The 14,928-nt window shown below is 40.2% G+C and overlaps 1 protein-coding gene across 1 annotated transcript in view; it reads right to left on the bottom strand.

The window, feature by feature from the left end:
• CUNH6orf163 (chromosome unknown C6orf163 homolog) overlaps positions 1–13,293 on the bottom strand; it is a 23,266-nt gene extending 9,973 nt beyond the window's left edge. The window contains exons 1-4 of the mRNA XM_034991326.1: positions 12,202–13,293; positions 8,287–8,381; positions 6,795–6,902; positions 1,909–2,111 (exon numbers count right to left, since the gene is read on the bottom strand). Of these exons, the coding sequence (XP_034847217.1) occupies positions 1,909–2,111; positions 6,795–6,902; positions 8,287–8,381; positions 12,202–12,349 (554 nt within the window). The 5' untranslated portion in view covers positions 12,350–13,293. The remainder of the gene's footprint in view (positions 1–1,908; positions 2,112–6,794; positions 6,903–8,286; positions 8,382–12,201) is intronic.
• Between the last annotated feature and the right edge of the window lie 1,635 nt (positions 13,294–14,928).

Here is a 14,928-nt window from a genome sequence, read left to right as displayed (position 1 = left end):
TTCCTTCCTTCCTTCCTTCCTTCCTTCATTCCACCTCCCTCCTTCCTTCTCGCCTTCTCTCCCTTCCTTCTTTCCTTCCAGAAAAAGAATACAGTGTTTCCCAGATAATCTATTTAGAATCTAATCACCCCAGTCCACAAAATGTGTTCTGTGAATTTGGCATATTTGTCATAATATGTAAATGTTCTGAATCCTTAATTCTTCAGTGGAAGTTTATAGTCAAATAAAAGATCTACAGTCGAATTCTAAAGAGTGGTCCTTCTCCATATATTAATTTCTGCAAATGCTCTAAAGAACACTGGAATCCAGCAATGTCTAGAAATAAGATCTGATGTGCGGCAGAGTGGGTTCAGCTAATTGGAACAAATTCAAACCTTTGTTTAATAAATATTTAATACATGCATACCATGTGCCAGGCTCTCTTCCAGGCATTTGGAATACATCAATGGACAAAATGGACATTCTAGCTGGATATCCTTAAACAACAGACATAGCAGTTCCCTAATTTTAGTCAACTGACTTAATAAAAGGCAGAGAGGAAAGGGCCAGAGGTGGGAGTAGGGGGGATGATGAAAGCAGCAGAGTGAGGGAAGGAGCAGACACTGTAAGTGTGTGAGGAGTAGACCCAGAAGCTCCTACAGGAGAGGCAGAGTTCCTGCAGATGGAGGGCGGGGAGAAGGGAGAGGGGTACCACCTTTCACTGTATTGGACTACAACTCATTTGGGCATTACCACCTTCTCTAACTTTCTCCCAGAATCCTCTTTCACTTTCCTTTTCAGTCTCAATAATGATTTATAGCCTGTGCATGAAGGAAGGTACCGCTGAAACAGTCACAGCTGCAGCCCTCGCTCTTATTTATCTGCAAAATAAACATCCTACAGGATTTGACCTTTGGCCCTGTTCTAAACAGTTCTAACAAAGAAGATTTTACCCATTAATCACAAACAGATTTGTTCCTTAAGTCAAAGAGCAAAGCAAAAGAGACAAGTCCTAGACTAGAAGGCCAAACACAGAGGTTTCAGTCTTGGTTCTGCTGCTGAAGCTGCGTGATCTTGGGCAGGTCACTTAATAGCTGGAAACTGTTTTTCTCTTGGTTCCAATAATCACTAGGGATCCTGACTGCTGTCCTGTAAAAATTGGCCAATTCCATCAAATGTTCATTGCGTACATAAAAATGGTTACTTTGGTATTCTTTAAAAAAAGTGATCTGATTTGTGTAGAAATTATTTGTGATCATGTACAAATATAAAGCTGTAATGACATCAAAAGGGCATGGAAGGACAAGGGGCCCATTATTTAAAAATGAATGTCCCTGGGAGACAGGGAAGGTAGGGAAGCAGTGAGTGAGGACTTAGCAAGTTTTGCCCTATATATTTCCAAAGTGTCCATTTCATTTACAGCATGTATGACTTGTGTAATAAGGAAAAGACCAAAAGTAACACATCCATAGGGGTGTATGATATCAGCTAGTGAATGTGAAGATTGACTTTTATGTGTTTATGGGGAAATATTTCTTGATTCCTCTCCTCAGCCTCTTAAAACTGGAGATACAGAACGCAAAGCACATTATTTAGGATGGTAGTTATCTCTTGAGAGTGGGGAGAGGAAGGAAATGTGATTGAGGAAGCGTCATGGGAGCATCAGAAGTGTTAGCAATTTTCAATCTCTTCAGATGAGTGGTAGGTCTTTGAATATTCATGGTATTTTTTCTTTAAACCACACACACACATACACATACATTCTACAATATATTTCATATTGTTCTCTAAGTTTGAAATATTCCATAATAAAAATATAAAAACACAGAACCTGGGAAATATCCACCTATGTGCCTCAACCTTATCCCTTGCTCCAAGTTGATTTGGCCAGAGTAAGATACTGATTTGCAAATGTGTTCTCTGGAATACCTTTTCTGGGCCTGGATTGCTTCTTGGGCCATCTGTCTCTCTTCAGCCCTGGCCTTCTCCACAGCCTGGACCTTCTCCCTGTGGCACTCCATCATAATCCTTTGGATTCTATGTACCATGCGTTGTTCTGCAGCCAAGTGTTCTCTCTGTAGTTCATCTTCCATGTTTTGGTGCACCTCAATCTTGGTTTTGGCTGCCATTTCCTTAAGCAATAGTTAAATAGGTTTAGATGTTATAGCTTTTATTTATTTATTTATTTATTATTTATTTATTTATTATTTATTTTTTTTTTAAATATATTTTTCTTTTTCTTTTTTAAGTATGGAGCCCAACCCAGTGCTTGAACTTGTAACCCTGAGATCAAGGGTCAGACACTTAACTGACTGAGCCACCCAGGTGCCCTTATAGCTTTGGTGTTTAAAAATGTACACTAGAAGGTCCTGAGTCAGTCTCAGTCTCATAAAAATGCATATTAAAAAGTTATTCGTATTTAACCCAATGGAATGTGCATCTATCAACACTGATGATTTAAAAGAAGAGTGTGGGGGTGTCTGGGTGGCTCCACCCAGAGTAAGAACAGAATGAACAAACATTCGGTTAAGTACCTGACTCTTGATTTCAGCTCAGGTCATGATCTCAGGATCATGAGATAGAGCCCTGCCTTGGGCTCCACGTTGGGCATGGAGCCTGCTTAAGACTCTCTCTCTCCCTCCAGCTTTCTCTCTCTCCCTCCAGCTTCCTCTCTCTCTCAAAAAAATAAAAAGAAGACTGTGTATGATATGGAAAACTTTCATTTATACAATGCTAATACCAGAAATGTTGCAAACCACAGAGCATAAATATTTATGTAAGTAATATTGGAATATTCCCTAATATGCCAAAAGGGAAAATAGGTCTTTTTTTCCTTGATCGTCCAAATGTTCTATAGTGTCATGTTATCTTTATACATAATTAGAGATACATAATATGATTCTCCTTTAGGAAGTCAATCCTGGAAAATGACAGAAATAATGACTATGCCTCCTGAGTGTCTTCTGGGTAGGAGGGAACCTGAAGCTCAGACAGCTAACAGTTGCCCATTACTGTAGTCACAGAAGCTTGTCTGTCTGTCCTCTTGCCGTCTGAGCATTCCAGCTCATTAGCATTGAGGGGTCCTTTCTCCTTCACCAAGGGGACAGGAACAAGTGCTCCATCACTCCAGGGTAGAAGGACCTGTGGATGCCTTTGGCCAAGTAAAGGGAGGAAGCACTAGTCAAAGCAAGACTCAAGAAAAACAGATTCTCAAGGAAAACCCTGTAACCATTTTGGAAATGCCTACTAACCCTGCCACGTGCCAGGCACTGTGCTAGGCTCACGTACTACAAACACAAGAAGGCTGGGATCCTCCTCCTCAAGAAACCAGCAACTTAATCGTGCAATGAGTGTTTTAGTAGAAATGCAAGAAAGGAGGAGCAATGAATTCTGCCTAGAGTTTCAAAACTTTCATTTAAAAGTAAATTTTTACCTCTATTTTAGGGATAACAAGAGAGCATAAAGAAATAAGTTATTTCACATAGTGAGTCAGTGGAAGAACTAGGAACAGAAACAGGATTCTCAATGCCAGTTTCCTGCTTCATCGCTGGCTGTGATGCTAGGGTCTTTCAAGAGATTCATCAATTTATTTTCATTCCAGAAACGCTGTACAATCCTCTAATCACAGTGAACATGTCTGCTTGCTTTCTCTTTCTTTCTTTTGAACTCTATGTCTCAATGGAAGCTGAAACCACTTTAGCTTTTTAGAAAAAAAGTGTCTTAACAATTAAAATATTTGTTAGACTTCAGTTTTTTCAAGAGAAGGAAAGTTTTCGTCTTCTCACTTTGGCTACTCCAAAGGTGACAATTTTAAAAAAGGAATAAAACAACAAAAACAACTTTAAGAATCTCTCCAGAGTGGCCTCAGTTCATGTATTTAGCAAGAAATGTTAAGGAAAACACTGGCTGTTTAGAAAGGCCACTAGGTTTTCCATATGCAGAAGGTTTTGCCTCTGAGAGGACTAGAACTTTTTGACGATAAAACATTTTGCATGGAAATATTTCTAAACGTCTTTAAGATTTATCTTACTTCATAAAAAAAGCATTAAACCAAGTCCTTCTTTTATGCAATGATGTATTAAAAGCAAAATCATTTTACTGCCTCACAAAGCATGTGGAATATATATTTAAAGTTACAAAAATAATTCAATGACTGACTGTTTGGCAATGTTCTTATTCAATGGAAAGTCTCCCAGTTAAATTACTTTTACTGAAATACATTTTGAGTAAATCAGCTCATATATTATCTTATCAAAGAAAGATAAACCATGTCCATAAGGCAAAAACAAATGAGATACTCAGAGAGGCCCAGATATTTCTACATGTGATAGCTGAGAGAAACTTCTCCTAAGGCAGACATTGTGTCATAAATGTCTGTCACACATCAGTGCAGTAAATATGATGGATTTCATGAGGCTGTTTCTTACAGTATCTCAATATATGAGCTGATTTACTCAAAATGTAATATGAGACTTATGCCAAATTCTTAATATCATAAAAGAGTAATTAATACCTGGTGAGATCTACATATCTGAATTTAATGGTATTTGGTTTTAGAATAGCTTGGTTTCTGCTCTACATATTGGCAATCTCAAACTGTAATACGTGTGAGAATCAGATGGGCTGCTGGTTAAAAACCTTGCCCCTGACTGTGTAGGTCAGGTGGGGCCTGGGAATCTGCATGTTAAGCTCCCAGGTGAGTAGATTCTAAAGCAGGTTGTTCATAGACACCACTTGAGAAGCAATAATGATGTGTATGTCTGGGTATCCTAAGTTGAAATAATCCTATGCATCCCTCTTAGACAAATCACTCCTCATTACACTAAAAATATCCCTGTACGCCTGGGTGGCTCAGTCGGTTAAGTGTCTGCCTTCAGCTCAGGTCATGACCGCAGGGTCCTGGGATTGAGTCCCATGTCGGGCTCCTTGCTCAGAGGGGAGTACGCTTCTCCTTCTCCCTCTGCTCCTCCCCCCGCTTACGCGCTCTCCCTCTCTTAAATAAATAAATAAATAAATAAAATCTTTAGGAGATCTGCCCCTGAGATGGTAGTATAAATGTGAATTCCCAAACGCTAGACAAATAGTTTAGAAAGGTCAGCCTCCTTCTAACTTTTCCCCTTTACATTTTCCTAGGGCTTCTACTTCAGCACGAAGTGTATCAACCCCACCCAAAGACTACATGGAGGGAGTACAGTCAAACGTGAGCTCCTTGAAACCGGCATCACAGCTCGGTCATCCTTGTATGTTCAGAACCCAACACCAGGAGTGGTGTTCAAAGTGTGTATCCTTATCCTCTGGCTGCAGCAAGGGGGCAGGGGCCTGAAGTTCCCCACCACTTTAAAGGGTTGCCCCTTTACGCGGCTGGATTGCGGGAGGTCTTAGAGTCTGGGGGAGTGGCCAGGGTGGCTGACAGGTGGTTATCTATCAACTGATAGAGAAGTGTTCAAATACTTATGGCCGTACCGGCAGATGCCAGTGGTGCAGCAGGTCCACATAGATTTACTATAAATGTCTTCGTGTTTTGAACTAAAATAGGGAATGGGCAGTGAACCCCTGCAGCCAACTTCTCGGGGACCATGGCCACTGGAGCCAGGCAGGGAGGATCCCACTACCCTTCCTAAAGGGAACCCTGGGGCAGAGCTCCCTTTCCTGACAACAAGTTTCCTGAGGACAAGGACAGTCCATTTAATCTTGTCTGATACATGGTAGGTGTTCATTACCGAAAAATGAATGAATGGGCCGGTGGTCCCTGAACTGTTTATTAGTTCTGTTTTTATTAAGTTAGGCCGAATCTGGGGCCAGACTTCTGCCACTTTCCCTCCAGCCTCTGCCCATGAATCATCACATCTACACCATGTCTTGTCCTGTCCCTCCCGTGGCTGACATGTGAGAACAGTTCTATATCCTTTTCCTTTGATCAGATTTGGTAACTGGGGTACTGAACTAAGTGATGAATTCCTGCACCTCTGCCTGGGATGTTGGCCAGCTACCTATAAGTTCCAGGTTAGAAAGAGGACCCCTCATTTTATGAACTCTGGTGCTGCAGGAAATACTTCAGTAACAGCTCAGAGTCCCCATCGGCACTGCAGTAAATGTAAATTGAGGGGAGAGGAGGCCATCAGAGAGCCCGGGAGAGGGAAGCAAACACCCTGCTTCCTTTGTTCGGCCACAGCCTGAACACTTGCTAAGCCAAGGCTCTGCGCTGGACACTGGGCTAGGGTGGGAATGAGAGAGACATGCCCTACTGGAGGCTACTGTCGTGTGTGAGGCACAAGTAATCACACGGTCTATTTAACTGCAATGCTGATGGGTGAGGACTGCTATAAAAGGCGACAGGGTGTCAAGGACAGAGCACGGTGGCAGGGCAGAGCTGATCAGGTAAAGCTTCCCTTGAGTAGTGATGTTTGAGCTAAAACCCTTGAAGTGGGGGAAGAACATTCTGGCAAAGACCCTGAGGTGGGAAGGAGGCGGTGCATTCAGGTTTGAGGACCCGAAAAACGGCGGTGAGATAGAAGGGCTGGGGCAAGAGACGTGGAGGGTAAAGCAAAGGGGTGGCTCCTTTGGGCCTTGAAACCCCATAAAGTTTTGGATTCATCACATCAGAAACCGTGGGATTCTCCCACACCCATCCATCACTGCTGCCTCTCATCTGTGAGTTCAGCATCTCTTCTGTGAAAATCCTGGGTGTCCCAACCAACCTCCATGAAATACCCATCAAGGTTTTACATATTTTGTTTTTTCTCTTATTCCTTTGCCAGAGCTTTTTACTAACCTATGTACCCTTAAAAAGACAACAAACAAGCCATTATAAAAACCTGTAAATCTTTTTGGTGTGCCTCTTCCAGAATCTGAATATTAATTTTGTGTTGGTCATTTGCTTCTTCAAGTGCTTTCTCGATTGCTTGTTTTTGACGTTCATCAGCCTTTGAAAGAAACAGCCCATACTTAATATTTATATATTAATGTATAAACTTATATTAACACAAATTTTTCATGTTTACTGAAAATTAGCAACCGCCATGGGGCCCCTAATTACTTGCTCTGTTCCCATCTCAAATCTCCCACAGCCAACTGGCTGCCTCAGCCAGAGATGCCCTAACACATTCTAACTGACAGCTAACATTACTGTTTTGTGAACTGCTTAAGAGAGTTTTACTGTAAGCTGCTGGGTTGTCTTTTCTTTGGCACTTTATTTCTTGCTTCTTGATTATCAAAGTAATGTGTGCTCATTGCAGAAAATCTGGAAAATACAGAGAAGTGGAAAGATGCACAAAGCTAGACCTTGCTGAGAAACGAGGCTGAGCACCATCCCTGACCTCCTGAATCAGGCATTCAGAAAGAGGTTTTATTATTTTATTTGAAGAGAATGCCCAGATCATTAGATATGCTGACATTGCTTTGTATTAGGGTGTATAATTAATAGTTTGCAATTGATTTGAATTTTACTATTATTGATAAAGAGAGATGACTACTAAGACTTTTATTCATATTACCCTTTGCACTTGGAACATTTTGCACTTTCATAGTACTCTAATACCAAACTTGTGCGGGCACAGATGCTGGACAATTCTAACACTCTTTGCCATGATGTCTATATTATAAAGACACTGAGAAATAATGTTCCAAGCACTGTGTCTTGTCCTGCTCTCACGGAGCATTCATTCTCTTTGGGAAGTTGTTTACGTTATTCTATCTATGACTGGAAGGAGGAGAGGCTGGAGGATTGAGATTTTGCTTCAGTTAAGTGTCTGGGATCTGACTGTGAGTCCCAACACACTCAAATTGCCCCTACAACCCTCAGCAGTCATAGGGACAAGGTAAACAAGTTCCTTGGAGAGAAAGAAGGAGAGCAGACCATAATACAGAATTCGGCAAAAACAGGCACTTGGTCAGGGGTGTTACAACACCACACAAATGGATGGTCTACATATGAAATAGTAAGCAATAATAATTATTAACAAGGATGTCTTTTTTTTTTAAGTTTTAATCCAGTGAGATTAAGGAGAGCAGGAGTCATCCACACAGAGGGGCAATTTAGAAGGAATGAAACCCCTAATGGTGTTTGCTTCTCACTAAAGACCTCCTGTGTGCCAGACACATTATTTCATTGAACTCTTTCAACAATCCTATAGAATCTTATCGTTCCTCTTTTACATTTGAAGAAGCTGAGACTGCAGAGTTGAAGAATTTGCCCAAGGTCCCACAGATAGCCAGGATTCAAAGTCAGTTCTGACTATTGTTTTGGACAAATCCAAAAAGTGAAAGAACTGTAAAGATGCATTTAGGTTGATATCCAACTTCTTTTACCTGAACCCATACGTCAGCTTCTGCTTTTGCAATACGTTCTTTGAGTACTGCCTCTTGAAATTGCTCTTCTTTATTCAGAATATCTGCCCCAATATCTGTGTATTTGAGGAAAAACAATCACAAGAATCCACAGACTGTTTTTTCCTTTTCACTATCACCTAGTTACTTATTAATGTCCTCTAAAAGATATTCCCTTTTAGATGTCAATCTTTTCTTTAAAGATACCGATGAAAGGGGTAGGTTTTTCCCTAATTAGTGAGGAGGGAGCTCACAGCATCGTTGGGTCTGGAGACAGGCTGTTCCCTTCATCACACTCAGGCCACACAATAAGCAACTGGGGAAGTAAAGTGGCAGAAAAGAGCACATCCTGCGGTCCCAGAGCAGAACAGTGAGAGAATATTCAAGCTATGTTAGCACATTGTCCTGCTCCCCACTCTCTGCCCTGATCTGGGCGCTGGCGTTGCTTCTCTCAGGGAAGGGGTAGCAGAATGCTCTCTTCACTCTATTGCATGTCTTTCTTCATGTGTAGGTCTTCACAGGTTAGCTGCTTCAGTTGTGGAGTAAGGGGGTAGCTGTTTAGTACTTCTCGGTCAATGGTCTCACTTAATTTCCACATGACAATATTCCCATAATAGCCTCCCTACTCGGACAAGAAAATAAAAGCCTAAAGAGGTGAGAGGACTACACAGTACCAGATAGCTAGGGACAGAGCTAGACCTGCAGCCGAGCTCCAGCTTCACCTGCCAGAGCGGACCGTCAGAGGTGGCTCAGGACCTGTGTGCGGGTGACAAGCCTTTTCAGTGCTCATGGCACACACAGAGTCATCTTTTACCCAATCTAAACTCTTATACTACTTACTCTTCATTCCATTTATTTCTCACATCTTAGATTTGTTGAATTATTAACTTTTCATGTGATTAGGTCTTGACGATCAACTTCTGAAAATTACAAAGCTTATCTTATATTGCAGTGTCTCTCTCCCGATACCCAGCTTGGCGATAAGTACAGAGAAGCCATTGTGGACATAGGTGTCTGCCAACATTTCTGCTCTCCCTCTGGTAACAGGACCCATTTCTCTCAAGAATGTTCCTCTCTCACTTCAGGTTGTTCTGGGGGGACTGGGGACTGCAAATCTCAGCAGCCAACCTGCTTCACCCATCATATTGTCACCATCCTCCAGGCCATAACAGTTGGCCCAGGGTTGGGCACATGCTCCAGCCTGGCCAACCAGGCTCTTCTTTAGGATTTATAGAAGGATGTAAGGAGAAAATACCTTTTTCCTCTGAGATTTCTAAGCTAGAGGTAATAGCCACTTAGAGCAGTTTGGGACCACTTCTACTCTTTTCCCAGCTGCTGGAGTAAGCCTGGCTGGTAGTAAACAATTGGGCCAACTCATTGAGAGCAGGCGTGGATAGATCGAAAGCCCTGGTACCAGATCCCTCTTGGGCTTCTCTGTTAAAGGGTCAAGGAATTCTCTTTCATGCACAGTCTGTCTGAGTTGTGTTTCTGTCACCTGCAACTGAAAATCCATGTTTGATAGCATTACAAGTCTTTGCTATTAGATTATTAGTGATTCTAAACACATAGGGCAGTGAATACTACAGTAGAGATGGACATATACTACATAGGCTCAACACTGTGTAGATATGATTATGAAAGATCTAGGAAGAAAGGGGACTAAGCATGGACCATCAATGTATTAAATTTCATAAAAATGTGATACAACTGTGGGCTGCTAGTACTCTTTCTTATGCTTAAATTCCATTATTTGATATTAGTTTTTCTCAACCCTGATTGTACAACAGGATTCCTGCATAGCTTTAAAAAAAGTACTCAGGGAAAGACTAGTAATACAAAGGACAACCTGGATGGATCTCAAGGGCATTATGCTGAATGAAAAAAGCCACTTTCAAAGAGTTACATACTATATGATTCTATCTATATAACATTCTCAAAGGGATAAGATTATAGTGATGGAGAACAGATTAGTGGTTGCCAGGGGTTCAGGGTAGGGTGTGTTAAGGGGTAACACAAGGGAGTTCCTTTGTGGTGATAGAACAGTTCTCTGTCCTGATTGTGGAGATGGTTACATAAGCCTACACGTGATAAATTTTATAAAATTATACATCAAGAAAAAAAAAATGCATGTAAGGTCTGCACCTGAGTTAACGGTATTTTCCAGTACCAATTTCCTGGTTTTGACAATATACTAGCATTTTGTAAGATATCAATGAGAGAAACTGGAGAAGGAGTACAAGGGAACTCTATTCTGTTTTTAAAACTTGTGAGTCTTAAACAATTTCCAAATAAAAAGCTATTAAAATATGAAACAAATATAAAAAAATAAAAACCAACACATGCTGAAGCCTGATTCTGAAGGCTCTAAGTTAGTGGGTCTGTGTTAAATTAACATTAAGTCCTATGACTCTGTATTTAGATATTTGTAGTAAAAACAAATGTTTTAAAAGCTATGTGTGCTGGGTGCCTGGGTGGCTCAGTCGGTTAAGCGACTGCCTTCGGCTCAGGTCATGCTCCTGGAGTCCCTGGATCGAGTCCCGCAGCGGGCTCCCTGCTCAGCAGGGAGTCTGCTTCTCCCTCTGACCCTCCCTCCTCTCATGTGCTCTCTCTCATTCTCTCTCTCTCAAATAAATAAATAAAATCTTTAAAAAAAAAAAAAAAAAAAAAGCTATGTGTGCTGAGGCACCTGCATGGCTCAGTCGGTTGAGGGTCTGACTCTTGATCCCAGCTCAGGTCTTGATCTCAGGGTCGTGAGTTCAAGCCCCATGTTGGGCTCCACGTTGGGTGTGGAGCCTACTTAAAAAACCAAAACCCCCAAAAAAACACAAAAAATAAAAGCTGTGTGCACTGCTAGCATTGAGGACTACTGCCCTATGCAATATTCACTTAACATTTATACAGACATTCCCACATGCTCCTGAATTTATTTACAAAGAACAGAGAATTTTGACTCTTTCGGCTTAAAATAGTCAATGACAAACACAGGTCACTGAATATAAAATATTAATTTCTAACTAGATTTATCCGCATAAGGAATCAATCAATAAACACACATCTAAGAATAGATATCCACTGACCTGGGCATAAGAAGTCAAATCACTCTAGACATTATAATTAATAAGTCATACTAAACATGTACTGAAAGTTAAAATCAGTTTTGGTATTGATTATTTGTAGAGAATGATTCCAATTTGATCTCCCCTATACTGTAATGTTTTCAAGACATTCTCCATTCTTTAGCTTCTCACATTTTCCAAGATCAGGAGTGAAATCAAATCACTAGTTTACCAGGTTACAGGAAGAGAGCATCAGAGAAGTATTTTGAGAGTCCTTAGGAATGCATTTTAAGGTTCAAAGTTAGACTGCAAACTCTGATAGGAATAAGGAGAGAAGTAAACCTGTGATGACAATCTGATTTGCTTAGACAGCAAATAGTCTCAGGTCATCTCCATGTTACCTACATTTATGTCACCAGCTACTAGTAAAGGTTATAGTGTCACCCACTTATTAAGGTGTTACTTAGAGGTATTTCCTCTCCTATGTGTAAGGAAGGTGACCAAGTATGGGCAAGGGCAAAAAGAACTCCCATTTACTATTATGTGTCAACAAATATTTCATTAAAGCCTCATAACCAACCTGCAAATAGGGATTAACATCCCTATTTAACACAGGATCCCTAACATCCCTATAAGGAAACAGATTGAGAGGCTAAGTGTACTGTCTAAGGCACACAACTGGTCAGTGGAGAAGCTAGATTTCAACCATATTCTTCTGGTGCCAAACAGACACCCCTGCAAGACAAGCAACTTTGATCAGAAGAGCTGATAAAAGTATAGCAGAAAGAATGACATATAATGCTATCAAATATTAGAACAAAGGAAAAGAGCATTCACTTACCCAGTATATCTTTGTGAGTGTAAAAGCGTGTCTTAAATGGCTTGTATTCCTGGATCCGTTTGAAGGTTTCCCCAAAAGGGGCTGGTGGAATTATTTTATTACAAACAGCACAGCAAACAAAGCTTGTGTAATTCGGATTTCTGATCATAATTAAATTTTAGATGTCTTTTACTATGTGCAGTTAAATTACTCTTACGAGACAAAAAAAAAGTTTTAAGAAAAAGCTAGAAGTTTAAGAAAGCTGGAAGAGGTTCAAGGTTTTAGGACAATGTTAGAGGCTGGTAACTATGAAATGATTCGCCATCATTAGGTAGTGGTTATGTGCCTAATGGCAAAGAATGATACTGAAAGCCTTTGCCATGTAAAGTATGGGCACTGGATTTGGGAAGATTTAAGCAGTGGCTCTCCTCCAGATTCTAGCATGAAATTGTTAACTTACTTGGCAACTGTTGCTAGGTAAGACAAGCTTTGCTCATAAAAGCAACTAGAAATAATGACCAAAGGAGCATGTTATAGCCATTCATTTCCCAGATACTCTCTGTATGAGTTTCCTTTTGCTGCTGTAACAAATTACCACACATTTAGTGATTTAAAACAACACAAATTTATTCTCTTGCAATTCTGGAGGTCAGAAATCCAAAATGAGTCTTATGAGGCTAAAATTAAGGTGTTAACAGGGCTCGTTCCTTCTGGAGGATTTAGGGGAGAGTCTTTTCTTGCCTTTTTCATTTTCTAGAGGCCACCAAATTCCCTGGCTCATAGTCTCACATCACATAGCCTTTTCTACCCCTGTGTGCATGGTGACATTGCTTCTTCTTCTGATCTTCAGCCTCCTTCTTACAAGTATCTCTGTGACTGTATCAGGCCCATATGGATAATAAAGGATAATTTTCTCAGCTCAAAATCCCTAACTTGATCATATCTGTAAAGCCCCTTCTGCCATATAAGGTAACATTCACAGGTTATAGGAATTAGGAACATCTTTGGGGGTGGGGTGGGACAGGGGAATCATTATTCAGCCAACCACACTTTCTTTTCTCTGTTCTTTTCTTTTCTCCCCTTTCTTCCGTCCTTCCTTCCTTCCTTTCTTTCCACTTTCTTTTAAATGGTTTATTTAAAGAATTGATTTCTTTTAGGCCAGGTGCTCGCTTCGGCAGCACATATACTAAAATTGGAATGATTTCTTTTAGGCCAGAAAAGGAGAGAACTTAATTTTTTTTCAGGTTATCTATAAATGTGATGTTTCAGTGTCATGGCAATAAAACTGGGAAACATCACAGTATCTTAAGGGAAAAATTCCTTTCCTTTAGTCAGAACTTAAAATTAATAAGCCTGGTTTTTAAAATCACATAGTTAAGTAATTTGTTGTCCTTGTTTTAAAATGGAAAGTCCTGCATCCCAAGAACCTCCTCATGCCTGAAAAACTAGGAAAGATTGGTCACCCTATGAAGGATAAGGCTACAAACCAATAAATAACTTCACTGTTTATTCATGAAATTCTTGAAAACCAATTTATCAATTGAACAGCTTGCTCCTCTGGGAAAATAGCTCTTCTATCAGAACAGATTACTTCCCTGGGCAAAAAGGTCACTTCCCGCTTATTAATAGTTTACTTACTGAGACTTGCTTCAAGATCTAACCTATTATGTTACTGTGTTTGGCCAATCTCAACCAGATTCCCACACTGAAAGACCTTCCTTTAACCACTTGAACCCTGACTCCAAAATGCTGTACATCTCATGCCCAGACCATTCCTTTCTTAGACACAACTGACTTTGTCAAAGTGGCATTTTCCCTTAGAGAATGAATGAGAACATCAGTACACAGCCAGGCAGCCTTTGACACTGTGTACACAAAGCCTGTGTTGTAACTTGTAACCACCCTGTAAAAAGTATCATAGTTAGGTTATTTGTTCCTAAAATTCAATGTGATTGTTCCCTCCCATTATTTTTCACAGCTGTGCACCTTGCTGAATCTACTGCATAAGTGGCAACAAATATTTCATTATAGCCTCATAACCAACCTGCAAGATAGGGATTATCTATGAGAGAATAACCCAATGCAATTAGAGTTTTTCTTTGGGGGAAAAAAAGTATATTATACTGAGGTATGATGTTTTTATTTGATTACAACCAAATGTTATCTATTTAAGTTTTTGTAAATTAATGTTACAATGATATTATAAACATAAAATCAAATTTTCTTATGGTTATTTCCCAATAACCAGAAGCAACGACACAATCCTATTTAATATAGGATCCCTAACATCCTTATAAGGAAACAGACTGAGAGACTAAGTGTACTGTCTAAGGCACACCACTGGTCAGTGCAGAAGCTAGATTTTAACACATATTCTTCTGGTGCCAAACAGACACCCCTGAAAGACAAGCAACTTTGATTAGAAGAGCTGATAAAAGTCTATATAGCAGAAATGACACATGTGAATATGTATGTATTCTCACATACATAGATGTCACATGGCTTAAGGCTGCTCTATGCATTTCACACTGCCCTTCTGTGCTGTGATGTCTCTTGATAGTTCACCTAACTACTATCTCCCCCCCGCCCCACCCAAATATCAACTTATTTTGTTGAATAATAGAGGACTTCCAAAAGATGACAGTGTGACATTAAATATGTAAGTTAAAAACAGAATTCTAGCTTAACAGCCAAAGTACACAGGGAAACCAAAGGCAAAAAAATAATACTTTAAATTAAAAGGCATTT

This window comes from Mirounga leonina, unplaced genomic scaffold (assembly GCF_011800145.1).
Source record: "Mirounga leonina isolate KUSES-001 unplaced genomic scaffold, KU_Mleo_1.0 Mir_53, whole genome shotgun sequence".
Classification (NCBI taxonomy): domain Eukaryota; kingdom Metazoa; phylum Chordata; class Mammalia; order Carnivora; family Phocidae; genus Mirounga; species Mirounga leonina.
This window is presented reverse-complemented; position numbering and strand designations above follow the sequence as displayed.